Here is a 22,157-nt window from a genome sequence, read left to right as displayed (position 1 = left end):
GTCTTTTCCCACACGGGTGGACATCTCTGCCGGTGGCTGGCCGTGAACACTTTTTGATCGTTTCTCAGGAGCCGCGGGTTCAGACTCAGATTCTTGCCTGGTGATAAACAAAAAGAAAAAAAAATAGAATTGACTGAGCAAAGTTCTTTAGCTAAATTAGAAATTGCACAGCATATTTAACTGCTGCATGAAACAATGTGTGACTTTTTTCAGGGATTACATTCTTCATTCTCCATTTTTTTTTTTAAATTGCAAAAGTAATGTTCCTGAGAAATAAATATTTTTTGACTCGATTTATTATCACACTTTTGCTGTTATTTTAATTTACAGTTATTCATGATCATAATGATGTCATTGTCTAGTTAAGTTACTGTTATATTAGACTCTAATTATACTTGAATTATATTATTCTTGTATTCCCACTGTAATATATTCTAACACAACACATTTCTTTGTTACAACTCTTAAATTGAGAAATTCTGGGGAGGTCAAAATTTACAAATTTATTTACTGTCTGTTACTAGTGGCAGTTGGACTGACCACTCAGAGATTGGCCAGTGCAATGTATGCAAATAGTAAATCTTGCTTCCAGTTAATAAATTCTCAAATGAAGATACTGTTACTTTAAATATCCAGTAGTGTAAGGTCACTGGACCAAAGTAAAAGTGCACAATAACTAACTATACATTAAAAGTCATCACTTCTTACCTTGCGGTTTTTCTTTTGCCCTCCATGACAGGTGTTTGAGTTTTTTTGTGTGTTTTTTCTCTGACTGGTTGACTCTCTTTGCTGCAGAGAAAAATGAAAAAATAAATAAACATATGCTCATTGATTCAATATCAGATACCAATGAAGCGCTTGCAGCAAACTAATCATTATTTTGAGAACGAAGAAGCCCGTACCATGAACCCTGCAGCTTGTTTTTGTGACTGGACATCATGGATTTGCTAAAAGTAATCGCGNATTAGAAATTGCACAGCATATTTAACTGCTGCATGAAACAATGTGTGACTTTTTTCAGGGATTACATTCTTCATTCTCCATTTTTTTTTTTTTTTTTTTTTTTTTTTTTTTTTTTTTTAAATTGCAAAAGTAAAGTAAGTAATGAGAAATAAATATTTTTTGACTCGATTTATTATCACACTTTTGCTGTTATTTTAATTTACAGTTATTCATGATCATAATGATGTCATTGTCTAGTTAAGTTACTGTTATATTAGACTCTAATTATACTTGAATTATATTATTCTTGTATTCCCACTGTAATATATTCTAACACAACACATTTCTTTGTTACAACTCTTAAATTGAGAAATTCTGGGGAGGTCAAAATTTACAAATCTATTTACTGTCTGTTACTAGTGGCAGTTGGACTGGCCACTCAGAGATTGGCCAGTGCAATGTATGCAAATAGTAAATCTTGCTTCCAGTTAATAAATTCTCAAATGAAGATACTGTTACTTTAAATATCCAGTAGTGTAAGGTCACTGGACCAAAGTAAAAGTGCACAATAACTAACTATACATTAAAAGTCATCACTTCTTACCTTGCGGTTTTTCTTTTGCCCTCCATGACAGGTGTTTGAGTTTTTTTGTGTGTTTTTTCTCTGACTGGTTGACTCTCTTTGCTGCAGAGAAAAATAAAAAAATAAATATACATATGCTCATTGATTCAATATCAGATACCAATGAAGCGCTTGCAGCAAACTAATCATTATTTTGAGAACGAAGAAGCCCGTACCATGAACCCTGCAGCTTGTTTTTGTGACTGGACATCATGGATTTGCTAAAAGTAATCGCGCTTGGAGGAGACACCAACTCACAGTCATCACTTCTAAAGGAAATGAGAATTATTACTGACAGAAGGATTAATGAGGAAAAAAAAATATGCTGACTCACAATGTTAGCGCTGACACAAGAATCCTACGTTTTACACATTTCCTACATTACAGAAGTGAATGTATTTCTTACTCCTCTTTAATGTGCCCATCGGACTGGGGTTTCTGGGTTTTGGCGTCTTCCTTTATATCATCTTCACAGTCAAAGAAGATTGGGGGCTCAACTTGCTTTTTTTCATTGCCTTCCTCTTCTAAACTTTCTACAACCGCATTATCTTCAATAGGGCTGGATGTCTTCACAGGTCCGTGCACGTCGAACGGGATGTCCAAATCTGAAACAAGAAAAAAGGACCAGCCTTAAACAAGAAAAACATTTAACACATTTAATATGTACATTTAGAAAGAGTTTGAATAAAAGTATTTTACCAATGTCCAGGTTAGGACTGGGTGACACTGTTGCAGGAAGCAGGACATCTCCCTTAGGACCCTAGAATTACAAAACATACATTCAATGGCTCAGCACTTCTAAAAGTATTAAATCTAGTCTCATTTAAGATTAAGTCCATGAGGACATATAAGAGTTGCTGGGTCTAACAACAAGTACATAATCAGAAAGTGGAAACTGTATATGTCATTAATTGAGCTGCTGCACTCAGGCACATTGTGGCTATATACATTCAGAAAGCCCAGCGGATATTAAGATAAAATTCCTTTATGTCAAAACAGGATGCTTTTTGACTATTTATATGTAAATTATTATATTATATGTATTGGCAGAAGAACACCTGACATTACCATCTGGCATATTGGAGGTTTTTTGGTTAGGGGTGCCTCCTGTGGGACTGGTGAAGCCTCTCTCTCACTCTGGTTTGTCTCACAATCAGAGGTTTGGAGCGTAAGAGAAGGGGCAAAGAGGTCATCCTCTGAGCAAGAATCTGAAAAGAATAGTACAGTATAGGTTAACACAATAAAAATGCAACGCTAACTAAGCAAATGAATGACATACTCAACTCACCCAAGTCATCAAACATCTTATCAACATCTCCCAATGTCAGTGTTCCTTGCCATTGTTTAGTCACACTGAAAACACAAATGTCAAAGTTAAAATAGCTGTAACAGTTGAAATAAAGTGAGATAAAACATTATTTAAAACTATAATCTCCAGTTTGTAATTATTATATTTGAGGTGGGTAAGATGCAAATCCCAATTGTCAACTATCTAGTTTCTGTCTTTAGTAAAACACAGAGCACATGAACACTGAAACTATTTTAAGTTATAAAACTGCAAGACATTCCCTTTGAAACAACATGTTCAAATGTACCTTTCTTTGTTTGTAAGGTAGCAGAGCTTCCTCTTTGGTCTCCTCTGTGAACAGACAGCAAGTACATAGAAAATTAGCCCCATGTTTTAATTGTGACTATTGTAATTTGGTTACATTGCAAATTACTGGGAAAAAGCAAACTGGTAAACAACATCACTTGAATATTATGCCCTAGGCTATTCTATGCAATTAGGTACACGGAGCTAAAATTACTGTAGTTTATTCCCTAACACAGCAGCCCTTCTTCTTTTAAAAAATATTCTATAATTTGAATATACTTTACATATAAGATTAAATATATTGAAGGAAATTAATGCCCCCACCTCCAAAAAAAGACAGTAGGACGCAGCTCATCATTATGGGTTAACATAATTTAGCCATTTCATACAATGAAATTCTACCTTTAACTTTATATGTTATTTTTCCATGTGTTTAATTTGCGATGTTTTCTATCAATTTTGATAGTTGTGCAACCACTTCTTCGTTACTTTGTCCAAAAATGTATCTCGCCATTTTACCCAAAAGTACAAAATTATGGCGACTGGTAAAGGAAAACTGAATTATGGACAACCCCCCAACCCGAGTATAACATATTGTAATGTAACATAATCCCAGACCACGGCTTGCACAATAACCGTGAAGTTGAATCAACTCATCTCTAAAACAACACAAAACATTACATTATAACCTTCACGGAGGTAGCATTTACAGTCGGATACTATTTTAGCTGTTTAAAAAGCTGGGATAACCGAGTGAGGTTCAACGTTTGCTCAAGTGGGGTCAGCCCCCTCTCTCGTCTTTTGGCTATTGTTACATGTTTGTTCGGTCCTCCGTTTTCTGGAGCACAACAGACATATGTACACACAAAAAGAAGCCTCTAACTCACCAAGGTAGGGTACTTTGTCTCCATTTATGACAGCCAGCTATGTCTTCTTTTTGACGATAACGTTAGACAACTGTTCCGACGGCGAGAGTCAAGCTAGCAGCTAGCTAGCTATCATTTCGATTTCAATACCTCTTTTTTTTAACTTCCCCCTAGAATGCATTCATCTGACTCCAATCTGTAAAAATCACGTCAGGAATAAGTACACAATTATGTGAAGGCTGGTGGGCCAGTTGTTTTGTTCACTTGATTACCAACGTTACCGTTAGCAAAACAATACCGCTGTTTACAGTTTGTAAGTAACCCGCGCATTCTGATGTTCCGGTTATGTGCCCTGAGTTCAGTCTCTCAGCAGCACTATCGCTAATGTTTTGCTAATTTGGCAGGTGATAACCTACAATCTCCGCCACAGAAATCTTCCACTAAAACCAAAAAATAACAAACGTAATAAAAGTGTAGCATAAACGTCTGTCTAACCGGTGGACAAAGCCTTGGATCGCCGTGGACTTGCTGCCTGAAAAACAATTCTCTGGGCAAAAAACCGCTCAGAGTTCACAGGATGTTCTTTTTCTTCTACACTTTATTTTTCGCCAGACTTGACTCAAACAGGGCGCCTCGCGTTGCTGCCCCCTACAGGTTAATCATTGTTAAATTCAAACTAGATTGAATTTATAATACGGTCAATAATACAGACATAAATCATAATGGTACTGCAGTTACAGAGCATTAGACATAATTGCTGAAAATTATAAAACAAACATTAAACAAACCCTGGCGAATGTTTAAAGTATAGAGTATTCTGTAAGGTGTTATCAGAGCCTAATGAGTTGTGTTAGCAATCTGTATGTTAGAAAAGAGCCATAAAAAGTCAGTCAGTCAAGGTTAAAGAGGAATATGGTAAATCAAAATGAGGCAAGTTATACTTTAGTGCATTTCAAAACATGCTATATATCATTAAAATTAAATTTGTTAATTATTATCAACAATATAAAATGCTAAACAATTACACGTTTTACTATGACATAAGGCGTGAACCCTCAGTATGTTATATTATAAAAATGTTAAGAAATATGTTTAGCAAAATATCTTCTTCTGCTTCTTAGCAATCTCCATCGGTTCCATGGCGTCAGGGCTGACATCTTCGTAAAGTGGCTGTTTGATGTGTCTCCAAATCACCAAGCCAATCCGTGTGATGAACAGCGCAGAGGCTGAAGCCAACAGCGCAGCTGAGATATGAAAATACAGTCAGTACAACCTTTACCAGATATTTGTGGTCACCAATATTTCTGCTGTGCACAGTCTTAGCATTATAATAGTTCCTCATTTATTAGAGATGAAAAGGAAATGTGAGCATTGTTTTCACATGTGCTGTAATTAGATTGTCTTTACTGTGGATTTATTTTACTGAAAAGTCACAATAGGTTGTACTCAGTATATGGTTTCCTTAATATTGTGTTTATTCACTCTTTTTATGATGTTGTTTATGAGCCAACTGTAGAGATTATCAAATATTTATCACATATAATTCATATGTAACTGTCTACAGTGTCTTACCAATGAAGATGCCGTTGCGAGTAGGTGATTCGGCGTCATAGTTTTTGTCCAGGTTTCCAGCCAGAGCCCAGATCACAACAGGGTAGATGACAAGGATGTACCGCACATGTTTGTCCAAGACAATGTTTTCCAGAATAAACCTGTGAAACACCCAACACAAACACATTGCTTCATAATCTCACTCATGCACATCTGAGATTTTGCATTATTAATTACGACCACTTACCACACAAACAACAAAACAGCCAAAATAGAGTATGAGATGGTGGCAGCATCCGTTGGGGACATCTTTACATCATAAGTCAGTACAATGGTCAGGTTGATTAGAGTTGCAATGGTTGTCCATGTTGTGTATATCATTACACCATTTTGAACCTGTATTAAGAAGTGTTTTAGTTTAATATATTGAGAAAATCACTAGTAAACATTATGCATTTAAACCACATGAACAAAACAGGCTCCTATAACCTGGCACATGCAAGATTAAAACCTTAGCATATACACTTAATGATGCAAATGCTGTACATTTATCGTACTAACCAACACGCGGAGCAGCCACAGGTCTGCATTGTGGTACTTCTTGAGCCAAGGTCCATAAATATGAAGCCCATGGCAGATGAAGCATATCATGGAGTAGTTTGTGCAGATGACCAGGATGAGAAAAACCAGTGCAGCGATCATCACTCTTTAGTAAAGGACAATAACAGCGGAAAAACATATTTTCATTTGAATGTCTGAAAAAAGCCGATACGGGAGTCTACAGTTGTACAAGTTGTTGTAAAAACATAGTGAGACATAAACCTATAATATGCACCACAGCGAGCTTATTTATGAGGAACTGTCAACGGAGCCACTTTAAAAGCTCCAGTGGACAAAACGCTCACCCTCTGTCCCAAACAAGCAGCCAGCCAATATTGAAACACAGATTGATGCACCAGCTAATGAAGAATCCATAAGGCAGCACTGCAGGGCTGCAGTAAACGTAGCCATAACCATTCCTACAAGACAAAAGAGCCAAAGTCAAACATTTGATCTGTGTTAAATTGTCAGTTTAGTCACTGATTCTTGTTTGTGGCTCTAAAAGCAACTGAAATGTGTCATCTCAAACAGGCAATATATATATATACAATAGGTATAACAGGTATTATATATTCCCCGATTATTCTGCTTGTGAAAGACAATTATTCTTTTTGACCCGTTTGGGAATGCTTTGCATTATTTTAACATTTTAAACATGAAAATGTAAAAAAAAAAATAAAATTTGGTCACAACTTTCTGCAAAGACTCGCAAGGATGTAGATAATCATGGCCGTCAGCCAGATGTAAATGACGCTCCAGATGTTAAAGGTCCATCCTGAAGGTGTGATCTGGGTGTCAAACACAGCCGACACATTGGCTGTAGTGGTGTTATAAGGACCTAGAGGGAGACGTAATGCAAACATTAGGCAAGATTATAGAGGCTTATGACATGTTCACATAATATTTGTTATTTCTCAATAATCCCGCAGTGCCCATTCACAGTGTCACTTAACATCCTCTACAAGCAACAACAAGTATCTAAAAGAAAAACAGGTTTTTGACTTACCTATCCCAACGACTGACAGCCCATTGAACACTAAGCTTATTGCAAAGCCGACAACAGAAACCACTATTGCAGCAAGACGACCACAGTTATGTTTTCCCATTGTGATCCACTGTGATAAATGGCAACGATTCAAAAATAGAAAAGATTATTTTAGTTAAGCCACATGCACATAACCACACAGTTATTTTCATATGTTGAAAAGTACTGAAAAAGAAGTTCTGAAACATCCAAGTTAATCCCTCTCAACTTCAGTGGTGATGACCTGCATTTGAACCTGACCTCTGACCTCCCTGAGGGGCAGTGATACAAGTGATGATAATCATTCACCTTATGGAGTACATCCAGAGGCCATATAGACAGTTGCACTAAGTTACAGCTTTTTCGTGAATCACCAGCCGTCTTATAACCTTTTCTGAAGCTTTTCACCGGGAATACTTAAAAAAAGTCATTCTAAGTGAATTATGTTTAGCATTGAAATTTTAAAGACAGAATTAGACTGGAAACTACTCATTTCAAAACTACCTGTATATACAGTAGTATGTTTGTTAGACCTGTCCACATGCCACTGCAACACGCTGCGTTTCAGGGTAATAAAAGGTTGCCAGCTTAACATAAAGAGTGCCCACATGATTAAGACACGATAAAGGCAAACAACACATACCTTTCTTTGCTTCTCCCTGAGTGAAGACCAGGAGTGAGTGTGACTGAGGACTGCCTATTTTATAGAATAGCTGGTTGTGTAAGAGGAAAGTTTACCACCTCACAAAGCGTCACGTGCGTCTCTTATCTTGTATACATTGTTGCCTCGGTGCAGTGGATCATAAAAGACAAACTGTCAATATTTTCCCACATACATGCCACAATTAGGAAATCATTCATATATGTTGCTTCTAAATTAATACAATATTTTATTTTGGTAAATGTATTTAATTTTTTTAGTCTACATATTTGGTAAAGAACTACCACAGTGAGACATCCAGACTTTCAGTTTATAGAAAATAGAAACCATTATAGAGCCTAGTACTTAGTTTCATTTGGTTCATCTCAGTAGTTTGTACTGAATGAGAAAATTCTTAGAATGTTTTTAAGTATCCCTGAGCCTGACCTGTATTAGAACCTGACCTTTGACCTTCCCGAGGAGCAGGGCAAGTGATAATACTCAGTCCTATGCAGTAAATACAGAGGCCATACAGACAATCACACCACGTTATGTCTTTTTCATAAATGGTTTGGCTCCTAAACTGTGAAACTCTTGCCGACTTTTGCACTTAAATTTTTTGTGAATTGTGAACATGTGGAAAGTTTATGAAAACTGAAAATTTTCTTTGTTTCGTTTTCAACAGAAAAAGTCCTGAGCCACCATTTTTTTTTTTTTACTGTGTTTCATCTTCAACTTTTAGCTTTTTCACCCAAAGTAATAATTGCAAGATACGTTGGCATTTGATAGAAAATAAATTCTGGCAAATGTTTAAAATATAGAGTCTATACTGTAAGGTGTTGTAATAGTCTCCGTATCAGAGCCTAATGAGTTGTGTTAGCAAGCAATGTTAGAAAAAAGCCATAAAAGGTCCAGAGAGCAGTCAGTCAAGGTTAAAGAGGAATATTGGCAATAAATGGATGATAGTTCATTTTGAAACAAAACATAGCTGTAAAGCTGTATCATTCGTATTGAACTATCTTTGTCTTACCAGTGAAGATATCATTGCAACTGGGTGATATGTAAGTATAATCTGATTAAGAGATACCGTAAATGTAATAATTACAATTGGCAAAGGAGAGAGAAAGAAGAAGAGGGATGTTGGGAATGGAAAAGCAGGTACCAAACACTGACAGGAACATTATTACAAGGCTAAGGATGGAGCAATAAAGCGCATAAAAATCTGACAGGAAGTACAGTGCAATTACATGGAAAGACAATGTGGTTCAACAAGCAGCGGAGGCAGAAGAGTAGCAACACAAAGTAGTCCTGATTTTATGATATGCAGAATGATCAGTACCGTCATCCATCATCCAGACTCTATATCTACAGGGATGTTTCTTGTACTGTTTAATGAAACAGTTCATTATCTCTATAATCACTCCACAAAGACACACAATTGTATTCACATTTGTATGAAAAATAACGGTGAAGTGCATCATGAATTGTGTCTGTCAGGGATGTCAGAGCACAGGATGAGTATACGACGTATTGACAGCTTCAGCATCTTTTAATTTCACATCGCCTTTATGTTTTGAAGCTTCATCCTGTGTCAGCAGTGTCTCCCAACGCAAAACAAAAGTCATCAATTACAACATACACAAAGCATTTAGAAGTAGATCTCATACAGAGACAACAATGGCTCTAACACCAAGGTTCATCAGAGAAAAATATTCACTCAGCATCACTTAAATATCTTCTTCTGCTTCTCAGCGACCTCCATCGGAGACAGGACCTCGAGGTTGAAGTCTTTGTAAAATGGCTGTTTGATTTGCTTCCAGGTGACCAAAAATACCCGTGCGCTACAAAAAAAACAGGCTACAGCCAACAGGGCATCTATAGTGGAAGAAAAACATTATATTATATCTCGGCTTTTGCAAATACAGTATGTCTCTGCAGTAGTTGAGGGGAAAATTAATAGAAAAATGTATGAAACATTCAAGTGATGTGATTAAGATTAAGATTTTTTTTTTTTTTTTTTTTAGTTCCTCACCAGTGAAGATATTATTACGAGAAGAAGCTGCAGTGTTTTTCATGACTACCCCCGTCAGCGCCCAGATCACAACAGGGTAAATGGTGAAAATGAACCTCACGTGTTTGTCGAGGACAGAGTTTTCCAGCATAAACCTGTGAGAGAGAGACGATACATTTGCTACAGAAATATGTTTTCTACTTTTTATTTATAAATTTGAAATGATTTTCCTTTGTTTTGCCCTTACCACACAAATAACACTACAGCCAGAACAGCGAGAGAGACAGTGGCGGCGTCCGCCTGGGACATGTTTGCATTGTATTTCAGCACAACAGCCAGGTTCACGAGGGATGCGATGGTTGTCCATGTTGCATAGATGGCAACTCCATTTTGAATCTGCAATACAGGACAACAGAAAAGACTTAGATGCTGAGACGGAGGCAGATATGTCTTTAAAAGAAAAACATTAGTTAAAAAAAAAAGTTGGCGCAAAAGATGCTGCTGGGAGGTAGCAGATAAGAATAAACTTGAAATTGAGCTGCACTTCTCACCAAGACACGGTGGAGCCACAGGTCTGCTTGGTGGTATTTGTTGAGCCAGGCTCCGTAGTTATGGAGACCAAAGCAGGAGAAGAATATCATGATGTAGTTAGTCAAGGCGATCAGGATGAGGAAAGCCAGGGCAGCAGGAATCAACCTTTGATGGAGATGACAGATAGAAAAAAGTATGTTTAATCACGGTGATCAGTTGAAATAAAGTAAAAAATAAAAGCGTTTCTTGTGTGGATATCCTGCTTTTTTTTCAATCAAGCCAGGTCAATTTTATCTACACGACAATCTGTACAACATAGGACTCCAAATCCACCTTAAAGTCCAATGCATGTGTCTACTATCTGCACTGGACACTGTTGTTTTCCGTTAAAGATGTGCTACCAATACCGATTGTTTACCTGTAACAATATAAATGAAGATGGTTTCTCAACACTGTGAAATAAATTGCAGACTGATTTCAGTTGAAAATGAAGAAAAAGGTGTTATCTCACTTTCTGTCCCACAGGAACAACCATCCAGTGTTGAAGCCCAGGTTCAAGCACCAAGCCACGTAAAATCCGTGTGGCAAAACAGCAGGGCTGCAGTAGACGTAACCATAGACGTTCCTAGAGAAAGAAATCACAGTACACTTCAACATGCCAGGTAGAGTGCAGGAGAGAAAGATAACCTTTGATTGTTTTTGAAAAGATGAAAAACTTTCAATTTAGGCAGGTTCTTACTTCCGAAAGATGCCGGAGAAGAGGTAGAGCAACACTAAAGCCAGAAAGGTGTAAATGATTGACCAAATGGCGAAGGTCCATCCTGCTGGCGTGATCTCGGTTTCAAACTCATCCGAAACATTACCAGTGGTCGACAAAAATGGATCTGTGTGTGTTGTGCTGTTGTGCTCTGTGTGCGGGGGGCTCGTGGGGGGGGGAGGGTACAATAAATAATTACATTGAATTTAAATTTTATACATAACAAAATAATATATAAAGCATCAAAACTTGGACTTACATATTCCCGGGCCTGCCAGAACGTTGAACACCATGGTAATAATGAAGAAAATCAAAGCCAGCACCATGGCAATCAGAAGGCTAATGTTATGTTTTGCCATTGTGGCTAAGTTGACTTATCTAAAAAGCACAAGGATTATAAGTCAAAGCACATTATAATGTAAGAAGCAGACCTTGATGATAACTCAGTCTTAAGACCAAATGGCACCGATATTAACATGAATAAAGACAGACCGTTGATCGTGGATGAAAGCAGGGAAAATGCAACACAAAGACAGCTGTCGAGGAGGAGCTTTTTATTTCATAAAAGGCAGGTTGTGTAAGAGCCAAGCCTTTATGACCCTTCAGCACGTGTACGTGTTTGAAATGTATATCATCAGCATTAAGAGATCTGCTTCGTGTGCCCTTTGTTTTCAAACCATGGACTGAATGAAAAGGAAAAAAAATCCTATCAGCTGAGATGAAGAAACTTCCTGCTTCGTAACTGAGTTCATATCCAATCCAGCAAGTAAAGTACAAGTACCTCAAAATTGTGCACAACAATATTGGTATTTCAAAAAAAAAACGGAATCAGGCTTCAGTAGAATCAGGTTTTATTAGCAAAATTAGTGTCCAACAAGTGCAGCCAAGTCTGTTGCAACATAGACGTCGCATTAGAAAACTTCAGAAAATTTACAATCCAAATATTTACAAAACATAGGGAAGCTCCAAACATGAAACATCTCACTCCAAGCTGCACATTTCTATACCTGAAACAGTCTGTGCGCACATGAACACATGGCCAAAAACTTTTCTTTTTTTTTTTTTTTGGTAATTATTTACAGTCTTTTCAGTGTCCTCAGTCTTTCAGTGTCCATCAGCAGCAGCTTACCAGAACGTGCCCCTTCGCAGCATCCTCGCAGCCTCGCGCCGCTGCGCCTGCGGGCAGTACCTGCGTGTGTGAGCGTAGTCCCCGGTGGCGTCACAGATGGGACAGGTGTAGTTCCGAAGGATGGGGCAGGTGACTCTCCCTTCGTCGGATTTCAGCTTGTGTGAGCGGTACACCATCGGAGACTCTCCGTTCTGCTTGCAGAAGCGGCAGCAGACTGAGGAAGTCCCGCTGCAGCTGGTGTCAGACAGGCTGCTGGCCGAGCTGCTCTCTGTGGAGTGTTTGTACTCCTCCTGCCGGGATGAGACTTGGATGTGGCTCCACGGCGCGGCCTGGTCCTTCTTTGGGCCCTCGGCGTCTCTGTGGTCCTCCTCACGCCCGCGGCACAGCCTCTCCAGCAGCCTGCCCAGCTTCATGTAGTCGTGCCACATATCGAAGCAGTCCCCATCAGCGAGGAGGGAGCCCTGGACCCCGACTTGTCTTTGCATTGTTGACATTTTTAGAGAGCAATCGCACCAAATTTGTGCGTGTGTAGTAGCGTCTCATATTTGTAGAGGTCTGAAATGGCTTTAAAGTGCAACAATGTTTTTTCCAATAGGCAGACTGATGGCAGGTGTTTGGAGGAAGAAAAAAAAATCCTATTGTGCAGTTTGGATGGTTTCCTTTCATCTCAGAGGCTTGACACGGCTGGAAAGTGTCAGGACCTCTATAAGAACTTTCATGAAAACAAAAACAACAGCTCCCATAGATTTATAATACATCATTTAGACTATTTGATCACATTCAAACAGGAAGACAAACAAAGTCCAATGTGAACTCATATGAGTCACAACACAAACAACTAAATATTGATTTTCACTAATTTTATATGTCAATGTAAAGAATGCTATGACACTATTTCATGGGTGGATCAAAACCATTTATTCTTACCAGCTCTTAAACTCTTGAAAAAAAAGCTCTTAAATGATCATGTACAGCACAATGAAATGACGAATAAGTGGGTATAGGGGGTAACCTAGGTGGTTGAATAGTGGAGTCTACTGTTTCCAATTTTGCAGACAGTGCACCTGTCATGCTTTAAGTGCTGAAGGGTCAGACAGAGTGTCAATAGTCACCTGCCATCACCCCCTCTCCAACACAAATGTGCAACTCAAACAACGGAGGAGTTAAACTGAGTAAAAAAAAAAAAAAAAAGAAAAAGTTAATATATCACAAGGAAGAAAATGAAGGCTATTTGTTTTTATGTGCGCTAATTTTAATGTAAATCTAAAGATTTGGTGTGTTTATATTACCTTTGTTTGTTTGTTTTTTTACTGCTCCTGTATCATCTTTCTTTGGGCTATCCGCTTGCTGTTGATGTTTGGAACATTTGTTCTCAAGAATATGGATCATCGAGGAGAAGATGATATGATGATGATTAATAACATTTGTTGTTACATTATTTTCCTTTTGTTTACATTTACATGTAAACCATTCGTTTTCCCCGGCAAAATAATGAAACGTCTCCTTGTTATGTTTGTTGTGAATAAGTTTGTAAATTGTTTACAATAATATGGATAATGATGATGATGGAAAAAGGGGGTATAAGGTGTTATTCTGGTGTTACAGGAATAATATGATGATGATTGTGGGTAGGGGGTAACCTAGGTGGTTGAGTGTGTGTGTGTGTGTGTGTTTGTATGTGTTTGTGTGTGTTATTTAACATCTAATGACCGCTGGCGCCGGGGCGTCTGTGCTCCACTTAAAAACAGCATCATTGTTACAGCGACACACAGTCTCACACCTGCACCTATAAGCCGGCTTTTTCACAGAACTGAGGGGCCGACGGATGCATTCAGTCTACCTTGAAGTTGGCACGGTGGCGTTTTGAATGTATAGTTTTATTCCCCCGATCGTGTCGCTATCGAAGCTGCTTGATGTGCTTGTTTAGATATTGTGGCTTGAAATAAAGTCTGCAGCCAGCCAGCTAAACTAAATAATATAAGAACATTATGAATATGTATCGTATCTGTTGACTACGTATTACATATTTACAACAAGCGTACAGTCTATTTTATATTAATGGTGGAGGTTGGTTTTCTAGTTGTTTACATGCAGTCTATGGTTATTTACAGGGCATTAGCGTCGCGTAGGTGGGGTGGAGTGTAAGTAAGTGCGGGGGAGTTGCGGGGGGGTGGTGGTGGTGGTGGTGAATTGAACCCGCCNTGGAGGTTGGTTTTCTAGTTGTTTACATGCAGTCTATGGTTATTTACAGGGCATTAGCGTCGCGTAGGTGGGGTGGAGTGTAAGTAAGTGCGGGGGAGTTGCGGGGGGGTGGTGGTGGTGGTGAATTGAACATCCCGCATGCGCAGTAGCATACCGGCGACGGCTGTAAGAACGGTGGCCTAGCAAAGAAGGGGATTACAGAGCCCGATTTGACAGGTCAGATAATAATAATTACTAATATTTGGCAGTCTTTGTGTGAAAACACTTTATAATCAGACGCTAATTTAATTCTCAATTTCGACAACGTTTGGAAAACTTTGGGATGTCGCACGAGCTAACGTTAACGTTGGATTTCAGAGCTAACGTTAGCTAAATGGGCTAGCCACTTCTAGCTAGCTAGCTTTCGGTTGTAGATTGTGCTAACAACGGCTATGACATTAGCTAGCTGAGCTAAGTGTAGCCTTCCCGTGTAATTAATATTGTTCTGTGCTTTGGTGATCAGTGGATCGTAAAAGGAAGCACCACACCGGGTCATTTGATAAAGATATGTTTGGTAGCTTATTAATTACGCAGTGTCAATATACATAAAGCTAACCAGCTAGCTAGTATCCTTAGATGCCCCCATTTGATGTACAATGTTTGTTAAGAGGAATTATCTCCTGTTTAGTTAGCTATTTAAAATACAGTTTGAATTTCGATATCAACTTAGCAGCTTTAGTAAGTGATTGTTTACAAGGCTGTCCGAGTAATATTTACATGTATATTTCTGCATATTCCAAGGCTACACAATGAGTCAAGGTAAGGACAATGCACGACTTAAGAGCTACAAGAACAAGTCTCTCAACACAGATGAAATGAGAAGAAGGAGGGAAGAGGAAGGCCTACAGCTCCGCAAACAGAAGAAGGACGAACAGGTGAGCAAAGTGTAGACAAGTAACGTCGTCCTCCTAATAGGTAGAATTGTTCTCAAACGAATCAAATAAAGGACACTGTGACCACTCTTAACAGACCTCCATCAAACATAAACAATCTTAAGGGGTCTAAGTTTGTTTCCTGTCAATGTTGCTAATGTCAGGAAGAAAACTTGACACCATGCTATTTTTTTTCTAACACTGCAGTTGTGAAGAAGAATTGTGCCAAATAAGATCAAAATAACTCATTTAAATACTACTGTATTCCAGCTGTTTAAGAGGAGGAATGTTGCCACAGTTGAGGATGATGGCCCCCTGGAGGACGATGGGATGGCCGATAGCGGCTACCTGGAGTCCCAGGCTAACAACATGGACCCACTCATGGTGAGAAGAAAAACATTGAATAAAATCATTTTTTTTATATTAAAGTTTAGCATAATGTTTAAAGTCAGATGTGGCAGTATTTCATTTGTGTTTGATCAAATCTCTCTTTAATCTCCAATGCTGCACAGGGTGGGGTGATCTCTGAAGATATGACTCAAATGATCTTCTCCAGTTCGCCTGAGCAGCAGCTAATAGGCACTCAGCGCTTTAGGAAACTCCTCTCTAAAGGTAAGGTTGCTGGAGATGATTATTATTTGCCATGAGTTCTTTTCACCTCTGTTCACTAGGACTAGATGATAATTTAATGCCTTCAATATGAAAAAATTACAATTTTGAATACTTAAGTAAACATTTTCATCTATTGATATCAAGATATCAAGAGACTGTGTGATAGGAATTCACAATATGATTTTTTTCCATATTGTCAACCTGTACTCGTATGTTTCACACAGAACCAAACCCACCTATTGATGAAGTCATTGCCACTCCAGGGGTAGTGGAGCGGTTTGTTGAGTTCCTGAAGAGGAGAGAAAACTGCACATTGCAGGTACATTTCTTTAATCTGAGGGGGCATTCAGCTTCTTGCAGTTTCTTATCCTTGTTTGTAAAGTGTTCTTCCTAATGTCCTAATAATGAATTTCAAACACTGCATGTAGTATGTGTAATTTGACAGTTAAACCAACACAAGGTCTTAAATTAATATAGTTTCTTATTTATTTTGAATATTGTTTTAGTTTGAGGCTGCATGGGTGTTGACCAACATTGCATCAGGTACATCCCATCAGACACGGGTGGTCATCCAGGCAGGAGCTGTGCCCATATTCATAGAGATGCTCAGCTCGGACTTTGAAGACGTACAGGAACAAGTAAGAAGTGTTCACTGAAAGTCACTAAAATGTCTCTTAGCTGTTTTTACATAATAATGTGCCAGTCTGGATGCTGCTATAAATATTCAGCTTGGCTTATTAGGTTGAATAAAACATAGTGATGATGATTTAAAACATTTTATATCATTAACATTTTGCAAGTCTGTTATCCTAAAACCTGTAATTGAATATATTGTGATATTATTTATTGTATAACCTGAATTATTGCTGTGCCCTTCAGGCAGTGTGGGCCTTGGGAAACATAGCAGGAGATAGCACAGAATGCAGAGACTTTGTCATAGACTGCAACATTCTGCCTTCCCTGGTGCAGTAAGTAGGAACTCGGTGTCACATTATCTTCCTTCAAAATCTTCTTGTTACACTTGAAAATAAAGAACACCTTTGATCCTCTGTCCTTGGTAAAACATGTTTGGCAAAACTCCTCTTGCAGGTTATTGGCCAAACAGAATCGTCTAACAATGATGAGGAACGCGGTGTGGGCGCTCTCAAACCTATGCAGAGGGAAGAACCCACCCCCAGACTTCACTAAGGTAATTTGCCAAGATAAACATATCACCATGGCAACAGCACACCTCTCACATTGCTAAAGTACATCATATCTCGCTTTCCAAGGTCATAAGGTGCTTATATCTAAACTGGAAAACATTTGCTCCCCCTGACGTTAACACCAAAATGAGCCTGCCCACCATGTTTTTTTTGTGCCATGTTTTTCTCTCAGGTGTCCCCATGTCTCAGTGTACTGTCTTGGCTGCTGTTCGTCAACGACACAGACATCCTGGCTGACGCATGCTGGGCGCTTTCCTACCTATCTGATGGCCCCAATGACAAAATCCAGGCTGTTATTGACTCAGGAGTTTGTCGCAGGCTGGTGGAATTACTGATGTAAGGCTTTAGTTTTGTTGGAGACACATGTAGGTTTCTGGTTTGACTGTGGAAAACAGGCACGACAGGCCGATAACACGCTAGTGCTATGTGTTTCCCTCAGAGTCTCCTATGTGCACCGTTTGTCACCACTACATTGGGTGTGACAGACCAGATGTGGGTGTGTTGTGAATATTCCCGGACATTATTCAGTTTTGAGTAATTCATTACCAGCTGTGGCAAACTGCAGAAGTTGTCCCAGTAGTATTTCCATGTGAAAACAACAGAAAGTGTGACTCAACAGTTATTGCTAACATCTGGAAACTGGAGGACAAATATTTTTTTTTTCATGTCAATAGTTTCAAACTTATATAAAGAAGATCAGAGCAATCTGACACTATAAATCCGCTTTCTTCCAGGCATTCTGATTATAAGGTGGTATCCCCTGCATTGCGAGCTGTTGGGAACATAGTGACTGGAGATGATCTGCAGACACAGGTAAAAGCAACATGTCGACACAAATGAAGTTATACTACTTATGCAAAAAGTAACCGGATACTGACAAGTGAATATTTCTAACTCTGATTGTAATTTGCGTTTGTTATTCTGTAGGTGATCCTGAACTGCTCGGCGCTGCAGTCCCTACATCACCTCCTGAGCAGCCCCAAGGAGTCCATCAAGAAGGAAGCCTGCTGGACTATCTCCAACATCACTGCAGGAAACCGAGCACAAATACAGGTCTGTGTGCGTGTGCCTCAGGCTAACCGGGCGTGTGTTGACTTGCGGACTCGAGCATTGTAATCACTCTTTTTTCTCTCTTTGTAGATGGTGATAGATGCCGGTCTGCTGCCTCCTCTCATCACTATTCTGCAAGTAGCAGAGTTTCGCACAAGGAAGGAGGCAGCGTGGGCCATTACCAATGCCACCTCGGGGGGCTCTGCAGAGCAAATCAGGTAAGAACACTGATGCATTTTAACAAACCTGTACAGTATATGCAGCCTCTGTTGCCAGCAGCTAATGTACAGTATGTCCCTAATATTATGAGAGTTCTGAAACCTTCATTTGGAATTAATTTATACAGGTGTACCACTTAATATCAAGAAAGATTATGGGTTTGTTAGGTTTGTATTTCAAGACTGGCTGATTGCAAAATGGTAATCTAAAGGAAATGAGCTGTTGTTATTAATCAGAATGTTTTTCATCTTGTGACATAGGAGGTTGTCATAGACATTCCTTCAGCTGGTGTAATGACTGTGGTGTAGTTTAATCGATGCAGGATGTGTGGATTCCTTATCATGTTTGATGAGTGCTGAGTTCATGTGTGTGCCGCCCCCTGCAGGCACTTAGTGGAGCTGGGCTGCATAAAACCATTGTGTGACCTGCTCACACTTATGGACTCCAAAATAGTTCAGGTGGCTCTAAACGGCCTAGAGAACATCTTGCGACTGGGAGAACTGGAGGCCAAGAGAGGAGGAGGAATCAACCCCTACTGTGCACTCATCGAAGAGGCCTACGGTTGGTGTTTATATGTTCAATTAACAATTTTAATTAGAAGGTGCAAACTGTGAGGTTTTATAAAAAATTTTAAAAAAGCCCTAAACACCTACTAAGTAGTAAATAATTGCCTAAATGTCTCAGCTGCTCATCAAGTAATGGACCAAATAATTTTATTTAGGAAATATTTATGCACTATAGCGTGTGATGCAGTTGACATGAACAAACCAAAGACACATGGTTGACCAGTTTGTTATCCGCAGTTACAATAATATAATTCATTAGAAAAAGACCCCATTAGCATACCGTTAAGATGGAGATCTAGCAAAAAATGCATACAATAATGGAGCTTATGGTGTTAGCATGTATTGTTGTATACTCCGCTTATCTAAGACTGATACCAATGAGTATTTTTTTTTTAATATATATATATTTATTTATTTTATTTAGTAAAAAATAAAGAACAAAAGCAAAAAGGGACAGTCCAAATCCCAACTATGTTGAATTTATAGTAATATAAAATAGAAAAAATCAGCAAATTGAAAAAGGTGAAGGTGACCAGAGAATGGTTGACAGTCTTAGGGTTGCAATTAAGGATTATTTTCATTATGGACTAATCTATTATTGCTTTCATTAACTAATAATTGTGTTGTTAATAAAACTGGCAGAAAATTGTGAAAAATACCTCCATCATCACATTTGAGAAGCTGTAACAAGATATATTACACATTTTTGCTTGAAAATGATAACTAACAAAATAGATGCCAATTAATTAACTAATTGTTGCACCGCTAGGCAGATTTGGTTGATAAATTACTTAAGCAATTGATTTCAATAGTTGGAAATGAATTATTTGTCAGTTGATTAATGCTTCCTCTCTTTTTCTCAGGCCTGGACAAGCTGGAGTTCCTGCAGGGGCACGAGAACCAGGAAATCTACCAGAAAGCCTTCGACCTGATCGAACGCTACTTCAACACTGAAGACGAGGACCCGTCTCTGGCTCCGGCCGTCGACCTGCAGCAGCAGCAGTTCCTCTTCCAGCAGTGCGAGGCCCCGATGGAGGGCTTCCAGCTATAATGCTGAATCCTCCCTCTCCCCCTGTGCTCCACCTTCATCCTCACCTCTGCTCATTTCTCTCGCTCTCTGCCCACTGCCATGATCAAGGGCGACGACGACCCTCGGCGATTGATTTTAATCATTATCATGATTATGAAAAATGTAACATTACAGGAGCACGTGTGTGTGCGCGTACGTCCAACGTGGGTCAAGTTCCGCAGTCTTGTCAGCCAGTTCGTGAAGGTTTCACTCATCATTCTGTCTTGCGCTGAGCTCACCTCTGCGCCTAATTCCTCAGCACCTGGAGCCCTCCTACCTGCTCAGGCCCCAGCATCTCCTACTAGCAGATTTTCGCTGTAACACCACCCTCGTCTTACTTTTTTGGAATTCCTCCTCAGATCATCCCAAATGAAAAGCACTTCTCCGTGTTCCCGTAGGATTGGCGATCCCTATCTCTGAGTCAGTGGGAGTTTCAGGACTGCACTGCTTGTCTGATTGAAGCATTAATGACTCGCAAGACAGACAACCATGGACGTGATTTTACCCCCCTCCCACACACGCACACACACACACACACACACACAGAAGAATGATCCAACCTAAACACTGGACTGACCATGAGACGTTGACCACATATTTAACTGTGGTCACTGGACTGAATTGCCCACAGTGGGGCCACGTGGCCAGTCCCAAACCTCGGACTCAACTGACCTCTACAAAAGGCACTTAAACGACTCAAAAAAAAAAAAAAAAAAAAAAAAAAAAAAAAGAAAGGGGGTGAATTACCTCCTCTCCGGCCATTGGATAAGTGACCACAGATGGACAAATTAGGAACCTGACTGTGTCGCTGAGGGGTGGAGCTTGTTGGTTACAGACCAGGCTGCTTGCGTTCCCTCCTGGATTCTCATATCATGCATTCCTCTGTCCAGTAATGGGACTTTTCCTCCTGCACAGGCTCCATCCTGAAGAGTTTAGACTGCCTCCTGCCTCTGGTGTGATGTGAATAACCCCATGGAACCATGGGATTTGGAGTCTTCCCTCGCACTGAGGCAATTGGACAGACTTGGACAAGACAAAACAGACTATTTAACCCTGGATTCTGTCCAGCAGCAGACCAGCGGGAATTTTTATTATCTTTACCATACTTTCATTTCATTTGCAGCACTTTAGTTCAGGACTGATGCCTCATTGAGAGTATACCATAGTTTTTACATTAACTATTTAATTGGTTGATGACACGGCTCTTCCCTCCTCAGGAAGCGAGGTGTTGAGGTGTGATCTGTATCCTCGGTCCCCTTCTTGGTGTAACAAGGATTACAATGTACTTCACTGTTTACCCTTCCTACAGAGGGACTCAAGCAGATTGTGGACTGAAACTGTTAGCACACTAATCAGTAGATCATACTGCCTCAGCAAAGCTACAAGAACTAAGAACAAGAAGTAAATCAAACCCTCTTTGGAAAATTGGCTGTTTAGGTTAGCATCTGTCATGTTGCTGATGGTGCCATAATCCTTATTCTACAGAAAATCCTTCCAGATAATTTCAACGAAAATCCAGATTAAAACTTGAAAATACTGGTGATCATCTTAGTTAGCTAAACTGAATGTTTGTTTACTAAGTCCTCTTTACATTGCTTACTTTTTGTCGAAATCTCTGCAAGAGATGACCAGCTCTACATGTACATTACTGTTTGTTGTATTGTTTGTGCAACTGTCCTGTTATGCCATTTGCATAAAAGCCGTTTCATGAACCATACTTTAAGTGAATCTGTTTCACTATAATTAGGACTCAGATTGAGGATCCGTTTATTGCCATGGAATGGTAGTACTTTAACCTTCTGTGTAAGGCGGCAACCTATTATTTTTATTGTAGATGTCACAATATACTGACAAATTCATGACTAAGAAAAACAGCAAATGAAGGTGGAACAGTTTCATTTTCTGCTTAAAAAAATGATCCATGGATTTTCAAAATCTACCACACTACATTATATAGTGAAAGGAAAATGTATTGTCAGTATTTACTGAGGAAATACTAACGTAACAAAAGTAATAACTTCAGTTCAACTGAGACCATAAACTGTGGAATTAGTTT

At 39.2% G+C, this 22,157-nt stretch overlaps 3 protein-coding genes across 3 annotated transcripts; 1 reads left to right on the top strand and 2 right to left on the bottom strand.

The window, feature by feature from the left end:
* Positions 1 to 5,116: 5,116 nt before the first annotated feature.
* Positions 5,117 to 11,497, bottom strand: LOC111220933. Its single transcript, XM_022744228.1, has 7 exons — positions 11,398 to 11,497; positions 11,121 to 11,265; positions 10,893 to 11,006; positions 10,402 to 10,546; positions 10,098 to 10,246; positions 5,597 to 5,736; positions 5,117 to 5,268 (listed from the first exon to the last, which is right to left on the bottom strand). Exons 1-7 carry the CDS (start codon positions 11,495 to 11,497, stop codon positions 5,117 to 5,119), a joined length of 945 nt encoding a protein of 314 aa, XP_022599949.1.
* A 766-nt stretch (positions 11,498 to 12,263) lies between these two features.
* On the bottom strand, positions 12,264 to 12,761 carry LOC111221039 (nanos homolog 1-like). The gene has a single exon (XM_022744364.1). The coding sequence runs from the start codon at positions 12,759 to 12,761 to the stop codon at positions 12,264 to 12,266; it is 498 nt and encodes a 165-aa protein (XP_022600085.1).
* Positions 12,762 to 14,628: 1,867 nt separating this feature from the next.
* Positions 14,629 to 21,818, top strand: kpna1 (karyopherin subunit alpha 1). The gene is made up of 14 exons (XM_022744240.1): positions 14,629 to 14,685; positions 15,250 to 15,383; positions 15,651 to 15,764; positions 15,893 to 15,992; positions 16,217 to 16,311; positions 16,499 to 16,630; positions 16,872 to 16,960; positions 17,082 to 17,181; positions 17,370 to 17,533; positions 17,932 to 18,010; positions 18,125 to 18,250; positions 18,338 to 18,465; positions 18,852 to 19,027; positions 19,896 to 21,818. The coding sequence occupies exons 2-14, from the start codon at positions 15,258 to 15,260 to the stop codon at positions 20,081 to 20,083; spliced, it is 1,617 nt and encodes a 538-aa protein (XP_022599961.1). The 5' UTR covers positions 14,629 to 14,685; positions 15,250 to 15,257; the 3' UTR covers positions 20,084 to 21,818.
* The last annotated feature ends 339 nt before the right edge of the window (positions 21,819 to 22,157 follow it).

Source organism: Seriola dumerili, unplaced genomic scaffold, assembly GCF_002260705.1.
Source record: "Seriola dumerili isolate Sdu_G_001 unplaced genomic scaffold, Sdu_1.0 BDQW01000079.1, whole genome shotgun sequence".
In the NCBI taxonomy this organism is placed as follows: domain Eukaryota; kingdom Metazoa; phylum Chordata; class Actinopteri; order Carangiformes; family Carangidae; genus Seriola; species Seriola dumerili.
Note: the sequence above shows the minus strand (reverse complement) of the source record. Positions and strands in the feature narration are given on the sequence as shown.

Excerpts from the sequence above, each read along its gene's own strand:
- LOC111220933 (XM_022744228.1), bottom strand. The coding sequence starts at position 11,497 with ATGGCAAAACATAACATTAGCCTTCTGATTGCCATGGTGCTGGCTTTG. Across the intron at positions 11,266-11,397 it reads TCTGGCAGGCCCGGGAATAT|ATCCATTTTTGTCGACCACT; the intron begins GTAAGTCCAAGT and ends CAACACACACAG. Across the intron at positions 10,247-10,401 it reads TGTGGCTCCACCGTGTCTTG|ATTCAAAATGGAGTTGCCAT; the intron begins GTGAGAAGTGCA and ends CCTGTATTGCAG.
- LOC111221039 (XM_022744364.1), bottom strand. The coding sequence starts at position 12,761 with ATGTCAACAATGCAAAGACAAGTCGGGGTCCAGGGCTCCCTCCTCGCT.
- kpna1 (XM_022744240.1), top strand. The coding sequence starts at position 15,258 with ATGAGTCAAGGTAAGGACAATGCACGACTTAAGAGCTACAAGAACAAG. Across the intron at positions 16,312-16,498 it reads GAGAAAACTGCACATTGCAG|TTTGAGGCTGCATGGGTGTT; the intron begins GTACATTTCTTT and ends ATATTGTTTTAG. Across the intron at positions 16,961-17,081 it reads ATTCTGCCTTCCCTGGTGCA|GTTATTGGCCAAACAGAATC; the intron begins GTAAGTAGGAAC and ends CTCCTCTTGCAG.